The 15,296-nt window shown below is 38.1% G+C and overlaps 1 protein-coding gene across 3 annotated transcripts in view; it reads left to right on the top strand.

Moving 5' to 3' along the window:
- UNC13C (unc-13 homolog C) overlaps positions 1-15,296 on the top strand; it is a 655,668-nt gene that overhangs the window by 358,722 nt on the left and 281,650 nt on the right. For all 3 annotated transcript variants that reach the window (XM_070469257.1, XM_070469256.1, XM_070469255.1), the window contains 2 exons: positions 9,334-9,402; positions 10,984-11,073. In XM_070469257.1, the coding sequence (XP_070325358.1) occupies positions 9,334-9,402; positions 10,984-11,073 (159 nt within the window). The remainder of the gene's footprint in view (positions 1-9,333; positions 9,403-10,983; positions 11,074-15,296) is intronic.

Below are 15,296 nucleotides of genomic sequence, written 5' to 3'. Positions count from 1 at the left end.
CCAGAGAAAAATCCCTAACCAGCTCAACAAAGTACTGTTATGGCCATTACCAGATCACAGAACAGTTTTTGTTAAAAAACCTCATCTTGATAACAATATTCATTGTCTTGGGATTTTACCTGTAACATAAAGCATTTGGTGTTATGAAATTGTTTTGCTTTTAATATTCTGCCTGGGTATACTGTAGAGAATAAGCCAATCTGTGGAACACTGAGCCTGTCTACCTCTGAGTAAAAGCTGTATTTATATGATTAATTTCCACTGTAAAAACTACCTGGAGGAAAATGAGATAGCACGCTTCATGCTGACCAAAGAAGAGTAGCCAAAGTGATTTCACTACTTTGTAGTGTTCTAGTAGCAACATAATTACTAAAAAGTTCATTTTGTAAGTCAAATAACTTAGAAGACTGTCAAATAAGAAGTCTTTTTTCAGACTACATCTTGATAACTTGGTAATTTGATACATAAATTTGGCTAGATTTTTCTCTACCTATTGAAAATAATCCAGTTTGCTCAGGAAAATACATATACAAAAGTATAATGTTCCCTGAATCCACTTGTCCTGAAGTTCTTATTAATCTCATTTCTGAAGCTGATGCTGTCAGTTGTGACTCAGATAGAAGCACCATTATAGAGCCCCCTTTTTATCTTGCCCAAAGGTGTAATCTAGACACATTTAATCTCAAAAAAAAAAAAAAAAAAAAAGAAGTGGAAAAGCTTTCTTACCTATAAGGATTGTAAAACAAACATATATTTAAGAAAAGAAAATCACTACTCTTCCAAATCCAGATTTTTTGTGTGCAGTGCTATTTAAAGTCATGGTTTAGATGAAAAATGTTTAAGAATAAAGTGAAAACTATAGAACACATGTGTGAAGAAGAGGGGCAAACAAAGTTCACTGAGGAAAGTTGTTAGACAAATAGGGTAAAAAAGATAATAAAAATCTGACATTATGAAAGACAAGGTAAAAATATTTTAAGAAAAGAGGACTGTATTGCTTTGTCAACTGTTGCAAAAAGTCCAAGTAAGATCCAGAAGGAAATGAGGGTTTGGCAGTTAGGAGGTCATTGCTAAGTGAAGTGGTTGAGATTAAAGTCTAATTTCTTAGAAATCCTCAGTGAATGGCATGTATGAATAGTGGTATAAATTAGGGTTTGTTTATTCCTTAAAATATAATGCAATCATTTAAAAAATCAATTTTTTTTTTAATTTCAGTAACTTAAAAATCAAGTTTTTAAAGGAACATGTATATAATTGAGCAATGCCCATGAAATAATGACAAATAAAAACATACATATACAAAACTCGTATATACTCTAATTCCAACATTGAAAACACACACACACATACATACATGTACATACATAGTTACTGGTTTAGAAACAAACCTGAAAGAAAATGTACCAAAATGCCAGTGGTGCAACCACTTGATAGGAAATAGCTAATTTTTTTTTTTTTTTTTTGGTGTGTGTGTGGGGGAGTTGTATTCATCTTTATATTAAAGTTGTACATTTTTCTATATTATATTTTTAATAATGAAAAAATAGAGAAAATGTGTGAGGAAATTGAGACTAATCTGTCAAGCAACTTGAATGAGATGGTATGAGAGATTGGTTAAGATTGAAAGGCTTTATCATTAAAAAAACATGTTATTTTTACTGTCTGGTAGGGTAGAAGTTTTTAGTGTTTAATAAGATACACTGAACATATTTATACATTGTTAGGACAGGAACTAGCTGCAAGAGTGATGTTGCAAATTTATCAGATGGAGCATAAGTGATTCCATAACATTCCAGAGGACAAAGAAGTAAATGTGGTCAAGAGGACTGAAGGAGGAACATTCTTTGAAATTAAAACAAGGACAAGTTCTGCTCTGAAATTTGAGGGAATGTTGTGTGAGTCCTTGCAGAGAATGCTAAGTTTTTGATATACAGAGTGAAAATTTGATAAAGTCAACATTTCCCTAATTACATTACATTAGAGCATTTCCTATCCTTCTCTGATTGTCTACAGGACAAGAAATGTTCATGTATAAGATAAGGCCTATGATAGAGATGTGTGAGCTAGACGTGGCTGGAAAATGTTTGGTTAAGCTCCTGAAGGGAATAGAAAGACGAATGCCTCGGGGCCTCGTAGGCCAAGTTCCTAGTAAAGCCGAAAGTCTCATTTGGCATTAGGAAGCATAACTCTGTTGTCATAATTCATGTGGCTGTGTATTTTTCTCAGAATTTCTCAGCATGCAGATTCTGATGTAGTAACAGATTCAGCATAAGGCTGAAATTTTGCTGAAAAAAGAGGCAAGGGAAGGGTTAGGCAATCAAAAAAGTTGAAGTGACTCAGTGTGGAATCTAGGTTTGATAAGTGGAATCATGATAGTGACAAAGGATTTGGATAGAAACATAGTGCTGCTGCTGTGCTTAGACTCAGTTGTGTCTGACCTCCTTGCAACCCCATGGACGGTAGCCCTCCAGTCTCCTCTGTCCATGGGGATTCTCCAGGCAAGAAGACTGGAGTGGGTTGCCATGCCTTCCTCCAGGGGATCTTCCCAACCCAGGGCTGGAACCCAAGTCTCCCGTGTCTCCTGCATTCTTTACCCACCGAGCCAGCCAGGGGAGAGCCAGCTTCCATATCTAGGAGAAGACTGTTGAAAATTGAGTGTAAGCCAGTGGTGTCCTAGCGCTAGTTTGTGCCTGCTGACAGACAGTGATTGCTGAATCTTAAAGAATATTGCAAGCTGGTTGTTGAATACAGCCATCCTTAAAACTGGAAATACGAAGATCATTTACATCATGAAAACTGGTAAATGCTAAAAATCAAGGCTTTATTCTTTTGAAAAAATGGTTTTTCAGCACACCCTTGTGTGCAAAGATTGCTGGGAGTCAAGAAGAGCAAAGAATTTGATTGAACAAAAATAACTTCATTGGTGTTGAAAACACCATAGGTAGAACAAGAGTTGGAAAAGAAGAAAAATTTCCATTAGGTGGGAGTCTGTTTTTCAACTCTGAAGAAAATAATTTAGGAACTTTATTTAGTGAGTATTTTAAGACTGTAGCCCATCAGGCTCCTCTGTCCATGGGGTTTTCCAGGCAAGAATACTGGCATGGGTTGCCATTTTCTCCAGGGGATCTTCCCAATCCAGGGATCAAACCCATATCCCCTGCATTGGCAGGCAGATTCTTTAACACTGAGTCACCTGAGTGGCCCTATCTTAAGACACAAATAGCAAATAAATTATTAGTAAAATTTATGTTTATTTAGCCCAATTTTTTTTCTTCAGCATAGACACCTTCTTTGACATAGACAGTGCCCCACAAAACAAATACCCTGCATCACCAATGGAATGAACATGAACTTGGGCAAACTCTGGGAGATGGTGAGGGACAAGGAGGCCAGGTGTGCTGCCATTCATGGGGTCACAAAGAGACCGGCACAGTTGGGCAACTAAACAGCAACAACAATCGCTTATTATTACATGTAATTCTTTTATTTATTCACTTATTCATAAAATGCATGTTTATGTGATACTTCATGTAAGGCATGATGGCTGGTAGTAGAGGAACTGAAAGATAAATGTTGACCTCTGTTCTCTGAGGCTTATACTCTAATGGGATAGTCAGATAACTGTGTGTGACAATAACCATAAATCACTCCCCAAATGGGGTGTCAAAGGAGCTCATATTTATAAATGTGCTTTGAGATTGAGGAGGAGAAAGTGATTGATACTCTTCAGAGGCTCATGGAAGCTTGCCAAAAGGAACAGTACTTTTAGGGGTGAGTAGTATTTTTCAAAGTCCAAGAAATAGTAGGAAAACTACCTGGGTCTTTGAAGTAAAGACAAGGAGAAGATGCAAAAGTAAGTTAAAAGGGTATGTAGTGTGCCTACTGAGTAGCGCAGATACAATAAAAGATGGAAATATAAGAGATTGTAGTGTTGCTGGATTGACATTAGATGACTGAGGGCCTTTAATGCCCACTACGGCTTCGCTGGTGGTTCAGGTGGTAAAGCATCTACCTGCAATGCAGGAGACCCGGGTTTGATCGCTGGATCGGGAGGATCCCCTGGAGGAGGAAACGGCAACCCACTCCAGTATTGTTGCCTGGAAAATTCCATGGACGGAGGAGCCTGATAGGCTAAGGTCAATGGGGTTGCAAAGAGTCGGACACGACTGAGCGACTTCACTCTCACTTTCACTTTAAGATATTTGGAAGTAATTCTTGAGGAACCATGTAGAATCTATTCGAATTTCTGACTTAGAAAGTTCACTCTGTAAAGAAAAGTTTAGAGGTGAAAGAGAGCATCTTTATCAGGCAGGGATTCAGCTCTATGGTGATGAATGGAAACTAGACTTCTGGTGGCAATCCCTATGCAACGTATACATATGTCAAACTATAACACCGTTCCCCTGAAACTTATGTAATAATTTAAAAAGGCAGCTCTTCCTCCCGATCACACAGTCATGTTCCAACATGTATGTTCCTTTTCCAAATCCCTGAGAAACCTGAAATATCTGATAAAATGACAAGAAATGCTTGCAATCATAGAAAATGAAAAATACAAACAGGAAAAAAAAAAAAAAAAAACCATGATGTCTAAAACAAATTGCAAAAAGAGAGAAAAGACCTGAGAAAATATTTGAAGAGGTAATAGCTGAAAACTTCCCCAACATGGGGAAAGGACATAGTCAGCTAAGTCCAGGAAACCCAGAGAGTCCCAGGCAGGATAAACCCAAGGAGGAACAGACCAAGATACATAGTAATCAAACTGACAAAAGTTTACAAAGATAAAATATTTAAAGGATTAAGGGAAAAATGATCAATAATATACAAGAGAACTCCCCTCAGGCTGTCAGCTGATTTCTCAACAGAAACTCTATAAACCAGAGGGAATGTTTATGTTGATGGAAGGGTATGGTATGTTTAAACTGATGAAAGGGAAGAACTACAACCAAGAATATTCTACCCAGCAAGACTCTCACTCAGATTTGATAAAGAAACCTAAAGCTTTCCAGACAAGTAAAAGTTAAGAGAATTCAGCACCACCAAACCAGCTGTACAACAAATGCTAAAGGAACTTCTCTAGGCAGGAAACAAGAGAAGGAACAGATCTACAGAAAATAAACCCAGAACAATTAAGAAAATGGTAATAGGATCATACATATCAATAGTTTCCTTAAATGTAAATAGATTAAATGCACCAACCAAAGACATAGACTGGCTGGGAGGATGAAAACGTGCACTTGTTTGTGTATGGACTTCCACTTACCATATCACTCTGCTTGACCCCCCAAATTGTATGTAACTATTTTATATTGTTAAGTTAATCATGTTCCCCTATGGCTTGCAATTGTAATTATCTTTTATTTTTGTCAGCCTGTTGATTGTGAAAACTGATAAACATCTTTTACTATTGTGAAAAAAAAAAAAAGGAACCTAAAAAAGAAAAGAGCTTTAAATATAAAAAAACGAAAATTGGAAGTAAGACTCAGAGTCAAGAAGAAGCCTATCTAAAGTTTAGTCAAACTGAGCAAAACATTAGGCTTTCTTGCTCAGTGGATGATAAAATCTCAGTGCTTTGCAAGTTGCCTATTAAGTGACTATATACTCTTTGAATTTATGTCATGAATTTATGTCATTTATTAATTAGTGTGTCATTGATAGCATTGTTTCATTTGCATTTTATAATTTTACGGTATCCCTGTGATTATCAGTATTAATCTCATATCTACAAAGAATGCAAATATGTTTCCAATATATTCATACAATTAGCATTAATTAAATTATCAAAAATTTATCAAAACAGCCTATTCATCAATTCTACTTGAAATGTTTCTGTTCAGCCTAAAGAATGACTGCTTTTGATATAATCTAGAAAATGCTTTCTAGAAAATACTATTTTCTGGTCCAGGTCAGAATACGTTTATCCTATTCTCGTAAATTTTGTAAAAACCTAAGAGCAGGTTGAACATGCAGCTAGGGCTCATCCCTGGGAACCTGAATCAAGTGAAGACCCCCAGAGCTTAAGCACCATTAGCTCAGGTAAATCTACCACTGCTTTTGGAGTGAGATACTGAGAAGCAGGTGGATCCAGAGAGAAGCTGGGGATGATGCAGAGGCTCCTTATCATCCTTACACACCTTCCTTATCATCCTTCCACGATTCCCAGGGTCCTAGGGAAACTTACTAAGAATATCCTTGTGGGATAACAACTGCCTCCCCCTACTCAAAATAACTCCCTCTTTCCTTGGGCCAAAAATGGCCCACCAGCTGGTTTTGTGTGGCTTATAGTTAAGAATAGCTTTTACATTTTTAAGTAGTTTTAAAAAATCAAAAGATTACCATTTTTTGATGCATGGAAATCATATGAAATCTACATTTCAGTATCCATAAGCAAAGTTTTACTGGGAAACAGCCATGCTCATTTATTTATTTATTGTTGTAGAAACGCTTATGCTGCAGTGGCAGAGTTCAGTAGTTGCGGCAGAGACCCCAGAGTTGCAAATACTTACTGTCTGGCTCCCCATAGGCAGTTTGCTGACCCCTCGTCTGGAGTTATTCTTGTCAACTAATTAAAACTTAATTTTTTATAACAGACAATGCTTACTGCTAATGTTACAGATTTGATCCCTACCAAATACCAGGCATAATGTGGCAGTTTCAGGAACATGGCATGCCCTTTGGGAAACACTTTTTAATCACACAGTCTTTTCTTGTTTCTCAAATCACACCATGAAGGTAATAGGCCCCCTCTGCTCTCACAAAGCCAATCTCACTCTAGCTAAATAGAAATATGGTAAATAAAATTAAATTTCAAGCTGTCCTGCTGTTTAAAAAATGTCTATGAAAATTCAATCAGCAGCACACTTTTAATTTCATATCATCTGATATTGTTTGGGATTTAGCAACAACAAGCCTGGTGGTTTTCTCCCCAGTTTTCTATTTTCTTTGAATGTAATTGTCCAGCTGGGCACTGAAGACCTCGGTAGGAAGACTAAATGCATAATCTGTATCAGTCAGAATTTTGTTGAGCTGCGTGAAACAGACTAAACAAAGTTAACTCAATATTTTCTTCCCATGTAACCTAAGTCCAGAGGTGGTAAGGATTTCAGGACTAATACAGCTGCTCAGGATTGCGATGTTTTGAAAGGATGGACAGCCAGAATTAAGGGTGAAATGTGGGGGCTCCTAGCTTCCCACCTTATCCTTCTTACCATTTGTTTAGCTTTTATCTTATAGCCTCAGTATATTTGACCTTCTTGTATCTAGTCTGAGTTTAAAGTGGAAAAAGGAGGGACACAAAGGGCAAATGGAAAAATGGCCTGACAAAGAATTATATGGCAAACACTAATGTTATACAACAAACTCTGCAGAACATTCTTTTAGAATCTTTCTAAATAATAATTCACTGGTAATATTTTGGCTAGTTCTATCTCCTTTAATAAACTAGATACATCTTAGTGGCCAAAACTTTGCTACATGGTCATTCCTAGGGTTAAAAAAAAAAAAAAAAGAGCCTGGGAAGATAAATGTTTCATAAAGGACACATTTGACTCTTGAGTTTCTATTAGGAAGGAAGAGAAGAAGAATGGATATTGGGCAGATGGCCAGATGAGTTGGTCCCACTGTGTTTGGGTCATAGCATGGTTGACTAGTGTCACATCAGCTATCTTAATGATTCATACCAATCACAGAGGCCGCACAGAGCGTTCAGAAACTGACACAGACACATTGATTTTTATGATCATCGAATGATTAACTACTGTGACCTAAACTGATGATTGTACTGGCTCTTTTATTTTTCTGTTTTGATTGAGAGTCACTGACCCACATCAGTGGGTGATGGGGGGTTAATAAAGGGCAGTATAGGTCACCTCCTCCCCTAGGAAGGTATGTAGGGCATAAGAAAGAAAAATCCAAGACATTCATTGTGTTTTTTGACAGCTTTCCTGGAGAATCTTACTTGCCTAATAAGATGACAAGCTTCTGGAAGACAAGTTTCATTTCTTAGGCTCCTTCATTGCCACCACAGGGGTTAGTTAACACAGAAACCATACTCAAACTTTGTTCACTGATGTATAAACCTGATAAAAGGCAGTTTATTCAGAAAATTGAAGTCTCAACTTAAGAACAATTTATCAACTCCTGTTAATATTCAGCTCATTCCATCAAGATCAGTGACTCCAAGGAATATGAGTTATATACCCCATAAATCTACCTTATATGTGAAACTACTGGAAAAAATTTCTACTTTTTCTAATATATTGCAGAGTGTAATGTAGTATTTGCAGAATATTAATGTAGGGGTAAGCCTTTAATGTCATCTAACCATCTCCCTATTTTTTTTTCACTTTTGTTTAGGAATCAGGGACTCGGAGTGGTTTTTGTCAAACCATAACTTTTTTCGTGTGACTTTGATGTTTTTACCTCATCTAATTTGTTTAATCCACACACCTATATCTTTATAATTTTTAGCAAAACTACTTAATTATTATCATCTATCATCTTCAAATCCTTCTCTGAAGAGGTCACTCCAACACTGAACAGCATCAGAGGAAGGCATCAGTAGTTTTGTTCACCTGATTTTTATACTTTTTTTTTTTAATCACTAAGTCATAAATATACTGTAAAGGCAGTCGATCCTTTAAGATTATGAGTCTATTACCAAAAGGGAAGTGCTTTTTGAAATTGATTTTGATAAAAAGAGCAGTTATTCCTGCTTCCATAGATGGGAGAACTTTAAAAAACTATGGTTTAATTTTGGAGAGATGGTGTGGCACGTGAGGGTTGTAGGAGGTTGGGTTATATTTTTCTTCCTGACTCATACTGCCGTGTTGTCTGGACTTTCTAACACAACTCTCTGGATACTGTCTCATTCATCAGAGAGAGGCAATGTGACTTACAGAAAGAGTGTGGACTTGGTGTCAGAGACCTGAGCTTGAATCACAGCTATTACACATACCAGCTCTATGATCTGGGAGAAATAACTGACAATTTTTGACCTTCCTTCCTATAAAATGGTTTTCTGTGGTGGCTCAGTGGTAAAGAATCTGCCTGCTGATGCAGGAGACATGGGTTTGATCCCTGGGTTGGGTAGATCCCCTGGAGAAGAAAATGGCAACCCACTCCAATATTCTTGTCTGAAAAATTCCAAAGACAGGGGAGCCTGGTGGGCTACAGTACATTGGTGGGGGGTAGTCACCAAAGAGACAGAAATGAAGACTAAACACCACACCTTCTATAAAATGGGGACCGTAACTCAGACAAGTTTTGTTGTGAGGACTATATTTAGAATGATCATTGATTTCCATTTTCCTATTTTGTGTTTGCTTTGTACAGAGGGAAAAATTCATAAAACTACTGGACCAGTTGCATAACTCTTTAAGAATTGACCTGTCAAAGTATAGGGTATGTACAAAATTACTTGCCTAAAGGTTAAATGCTGTGCTTGGCTCAGATCATTTCTTGTCATATTGTAAAAATGTTATCCACTGTGTAAGAGAGAAGTAAAGATAATAATCTTGGAATCTTGTGTCCTGTCACAGTAGGCAGGTCTCCTAAATAATCAAGTAGACATCCCTTGTCCAGGTACCTCACTCCACTTCAGCCTACAATACTCTGTGTGTGTGTACACATATAGCTTTAAATATTTTAATAGTCATCAGATTGAGTGGCCCACTGCTACTTCATGAAGTAGAAGTATGTGGCCCAGGCCTCATCTTGAAAGCTCCCCCTTCTTATGAGATATCCTGCTGATACTTCCTCGGCTTCTGAGATTAGTCACTGCTTAGTTCACTCCCAGATCAATACAGTGTGTGTTTGTGAAGCTTTCCAGAGTTCACTGTGAATAGTTCTATACTTTACCTCCAGGTGAAACACACACACACAATATATTCATGTATGTGCATAAAAACACACATATTATTTTAGTTACAGAATACATTAATTACAAAAAAATTAATTGCAAGTTTTATTTACCAAAAAATCTGTACTAATAGCTATTGTATTCTTTACTTAATGGTTTATTCTAAATGTGTTTACATATGTTCACATATGTATCTCTTCAATATTCATCTTTTTTTGTCTTTTATTGAAGAATCTTTTTAATGCACATTTCTGGAAATTATAATACCAGATTTTGTCTGATTCATTTATCATGTTGGAACTGGGGCCAACAGTATGAGAAGGGAACTGCTATGTCAGGCAGTGAAAATGACATTTGGGGACAAGAAGGACCTTAAGGCCACCACATTCACCATCACTGACACCCCAACTTTGCTTGAGTTCTTGAATATCTATTAAGAAAAGTTATCAGTGGTTTTTCTGATGACTCTTTAAGAAGCCTATCTGAAAGCATGTTAATATGAGAAATTTCTCAATGCTAAAATCTTTTCTTTAATATTTTAATAATTATACCTTTCCTTTTCTTCAGAATTCTGAACATCTGCTTTTATATGACATTTCTCACCAAACTTTTTGTTTAAATCCCAAATACTTTTTGTAGAGAAGTACAGTGCAGTCTAATTTTTATCTTTTTAACTTTTAAAAGTTTCTTTGTAACGAAAAGTAAATATAGCACATATAAAGGCTCCCAAAAGTATTTTCAAAAAAATAACCCATCTTGAGAAAAATATAAAAAATAACTTTCAAATAGATACTGACCTTACCTCTTTCAGTAAGAATACTATTTTATGAATCAAAGATGAGTAACCTAATAGTGCTGCATTAATGATATTATTATGCACATTTTTATTATATTAAGGGAATAAATAGAAGAATGACTTTCTAAGACTAAGACAAGACTATCCCCAACTTTTTTACCCTCTGTAATATTTTATGGTAAAAATGTTGTGAGAATACTGTGGTGATACTTTCTAAATTTTGCATGATTTACTTGCCATTTTATGTTTTTCCACAGAAAGCTAGTTTATTTCCCACTGGAGGCTTAATGCTGAGAATTTACCCATTTTCTGTTTTCTAATTAACCAGGAACACTTTCCTGCCAGCAATGCTGAAAGACTGCAAGACCTGAAATCAACTGTTGACCTGCTAACAAGTATCACCTTTTTTAGGATGAAGGTACCTCATTTATTTTATTGTCACTGTCTCTACGTGACACACATTTATTCCCTGGTAAAGTCTGGTTTTACCTGTTTCTTGATAAGTATTGTTCATCCCCGGTGATTAAGATATGGTGCCTTTGCCTGAGTTAAATGACTCTTCCAATATAAAATGTTGAGAAAAGGATTATCCCAGATGCTTAGGATATTCTGATACACTTGGCTCAAATTTAATTTTAAGTTAAATCCATCTTTAACAAAGCTCTCCAATGAGTGGACATGGCACTTACTTAAAAAAAAAAAATCTCAGAACATTAAATGGAAATGACGTCCACTTTGCATTTCAGGTTTAACTTAGCTATTTTGCTGGACTTCTCTTTTCATATGTGTGTGTGTGTATGCATACATGCTCAGTCATTTAGTTGTGTCTCTTTACAACCCTATGGCCTGCAGCCTGCCAGGCTCCTCTGTCCATGGGATTTTCCAAACAAGAATATTGGGCAAGTTGCCATTTCCCCCATAGGGGATCCTCCCGACCCAGAGATCAAACCTGGGTCTCCTGCACTGGTGGGCGATCTATCTATCTATATCCAGAGATATGTCCATATATCTATATGCCCATATGTGTGTGTGTGTGTGTGTGTGTGTGTATACCAACCATCCATATATATATATAAAAGTGATAAGTGAAGTCACTCAGTTGTGTCTGACTCCTTGCAACTTCATGGACTGTAGCCTACCAGGATCCTCAGTCCATGGGATTTTCTAGGCAAGAATACTGGAGTGGGTTGCCATTTCCTTCTCCAGGGGATATTCCCGACTCAGGGATAGAACCTGGGTCTCCCGCATTGTAGGCAGATGCTTTTCCATCTGAGCTACCAGGGAAGCCCCATATATGATAACCTCAGTTTTATATTTATATTTATATAAATATATATATATATATATATTTATCTCCATATAGTCAAAGCTATAATTTTCCAGTAGTCATGTACAGATGTGAGAGTTGGACTGTAAAGAAGGCTGAGCATCAAAGAATTGATGTTTACAAACTGTGGTGCTAGAGAGTCCCTTGGATAGCAAGGTGATCAAACCAGTCCATCCTAAAAGAAATCAACCCTGAATATTCACTGGAAGGACTGATACTGAACCTGAAGCTCCAATACTTTGGCCACCTGATGCAAACACCCAACACACTGGAAAAGACCCTGATGCTGGGAAAAATGGAAGGCAGAGGGAGAAGGGGACAACAAACGATGAGATGGTTGGATACCATCATCGACTCAATGGACATGAGTTTGAACAAACTCCTGGAGAGAGTGAAGGATAGGTAAGCCTGGTATGCTGTAGTCCGTGGGGTTGCAAAGAGTTGAACATAACTGAGCAACTGAACAACAAATATTTATCTACGCAATTGTTCCAGCTTCTGGAAAGTTAAAGTGATACCCACTCCAGGCTCACTAGGAATGTTTGCTCATTGACAAGTGATGCCTGCCATTGGCATTGAGTGGGTGGGAAAATGGAAATGGGAGTGGGGAGTGCCAGCACAGTGCTCCAAACCTTCCATTCTTCAGTCAACAGCCTTGTGGTGTTCAGGAAACAAAATCTTCTTAAACTTGCAGCTCCCCCCTCCCCACCCTCACTAATAACTAGTAACCTTGCTTCCTATTTCACTGAAAAATGAGGAGCACCTACTAGACAGCTTCCTCAAGCTCTGACCACAGACACCCGCCACCCCCCCATCTGCCTGCTTACCTACACCTGGGTCCATATTCTAATCTTTTTTTTTTTTTTTTTTGCATTGTTATTGCTTAGGTGTTTGTTCTCCTAAAAAAAATAGCTATATCTTTTCTACTCAATCAATTTCCTCCCCTCCTGATGCCAAAAATTTGGCCTCTGTGCACTGCTACTTAATCAAATCTCTGAGACAGTTTTGGGTAAAGTAGAAAAGAATTCATCAAGTGTTGCGGGGAGTAGGGGAGAAGGTAGGTCCGATGTTGCTGATTTGATCAGAGTGTGCTCAGGGCCTGTGCTTCTTTGGTTTTGTCTAATGTAATCTCTTGAGTTTCTCTGGTTCCTTTCATCTGGCCTCAGGTGGTCTTCTCTAGAATGAATAGTGCTGACATTTAGATTTTTGTTCTATAGAGTTTACTGATTTTGTTATGTGTATCCCTTGAGGTTAATCCCTTACAATTATACAATGGAAGTATAGATTCAAGGTATTAGATACAATAGACAGAGTGCCTAAAGAACTGTGGGCAGAGGTTCCTGACATTGTACAGGAGGCAGTGATCAAGACCATCCTCAAGAAAAAGAAATGCAAAAAAGCAAAATGACTGTCTGAGGAGGCCTTACAAATAGCTGTGAAAAGAAGAGAAGTGAAAAGCAAAGGAGAAAAGGAAAGATATAACCATTTGAATGCAGAGTTCCAAAGAATAGCAAGGAGAGATAAGAAAGTCTTCCTTAGTGATCAATGCAAAGAAATAGAGGAAAACAATAGAATGGGAAAGACTAGAGATCTTTTCAAGAAAAGTAGAGATACCATGGGAACATTTCATGTAAAGGTGGACACAATAAAGTACAGAAATGGTAGGGACCTAACAGAAGCAGAAAATATTAAGAAGAGGTGGCAAGAACACACAGAAGAACTGTACAAAAAAGATCCCCATGACCCAGATAATCATGATGGTGTGATCACTCACCTAGAGCCAGACATCCTGGAATGTGAAGTCAAGTGGGCCTTAGGAAGCATCACTACGAACAAAGCTAGTGGAGGTGATGGGATTCCAGTTGAGCTATTTCAGATTCTAAAAGAAGCAATGGAAAGAGTGAGTGACTATTTTTGTGTGCTCCAAAATCACTGTAGATAGTGACTGCAGCCATGAAATGAAAAGATGCTTGCTCCTTTGAAGAAAAGCTATAACCAACCGAGACAGTATATTAAAAAGCAGAGACATTACTTTGCCAACAAAGATCCGTCTCCTGGGACTGCAAGGAGATCAAACCCATCAGTCCTAAAGGAAATCAGTCCTGAACATTCACTGGAAGGACTGACGTTGAAGCTGAAACTCCAGTACTTTGGCCACCTGATGTGAAGAACTGGCTTATTGGAAAAGACTCTGATGCTGGGAAAGATTGAAGGCAGGAGGAGAAGGGGACAACAGATGACAAGATGGTTGGATGGCATCACAGACTCAATGGACGTGAGTTTGAGTAGGCTCCAGGAGTTGTTGATGGACAGGGAAGCCTGGCATGCTACAGTCCATGGAATCACAAAGAGTTGGACAGGACTGAGCAACTGAACTGAACTAAACTAAGGCTACCAGGACCCTGCCCCAAGGCTGCACTGTTGTTTCTTGGCTACTCCGCCCTTATCTCTGCATCCCCTCCCTTCACTGATTTGTTGTTCTTTCCCTAAGTCATGTCAGACTCTTGTAACCCCATGGACTACACTGTCTCCCAGAGTTCACTCAAATTCATGTCCATTGAGTTGGTGACACTATCCAGCCATCTCATCCTCTTCCACCCCCTTCTTCTTTGCCTTCAATCTTGCCCAGCATCAGGGTCTTTTTCAATGAGTCAGCTGTTCGCATCAGGTGGCCAAAGTATCAGAGCTTCAGCTTCAGCATCAGTCCGTTCAAGGAATATTTAGGGTTGATTTCCTTTAGGATTGACTTCCCTGATTAGCAACTGTTTGAACCTGCCCTGTGGAACTCAGACAAGGTCATAGAGGCTGAACAAAAAGGGTCCAGTGCCCAGGATCCTCACGAAGTCCTGCTCAATTTCACTCCTGAGTTTCTAAAACAGTTGTCCAGCAATCTTCCTCACTCACCTGAGTTAGCAGTCTTCCCCTTTCCACTGGATATTCCTGGTCACCAAACATACTGTCATTTCCAGCCTTAAAAATATTGCTTAACTCCACTTTTTTTATAGTTACTGTGTGTATGTGTGTGCTAGTTGCTCATGTCAAACTTTTAGCGACCCCCATAGATTGTAGCCTACCAGGCTCCTTTGTCCACTGTATTTTCCAGGCAGGATTACTGGAGTGGGTTGCCATTTCCTCCTCCAGGTGATCTTCCTAACCCAGGGATCAAACCTGGGTCTCCCACATTGCAGGCAGATTCTTTACCATCTGAACCACCAGGGTGGTCCCTGGTACAGTTACTACCCTTATCCATCTTTTCCTTTAATACTAAGACTCATCAAAATAGTCCTTTTAACATTTTGTTCTCAATTTATTTT

This window comes from Odocoileus virginianus, chromosome 6, assembly GCF_023699985.2.
Source record: "Odocoileus virginianus isolate 20LAN1187 ecotype Illinois chromosome 6, Ovbor_1.2, whole genome shotgun sequence".
Lineage (NCBI taxonomy): Eukaryota > Metazoa > Chordata > Mammalia > Artiodactyla > Cervidae > Odocoileus > Odocoileus virginianus.
This window is presented reverse-complemented; position numbering and strand designations above follow the sequence as displayed.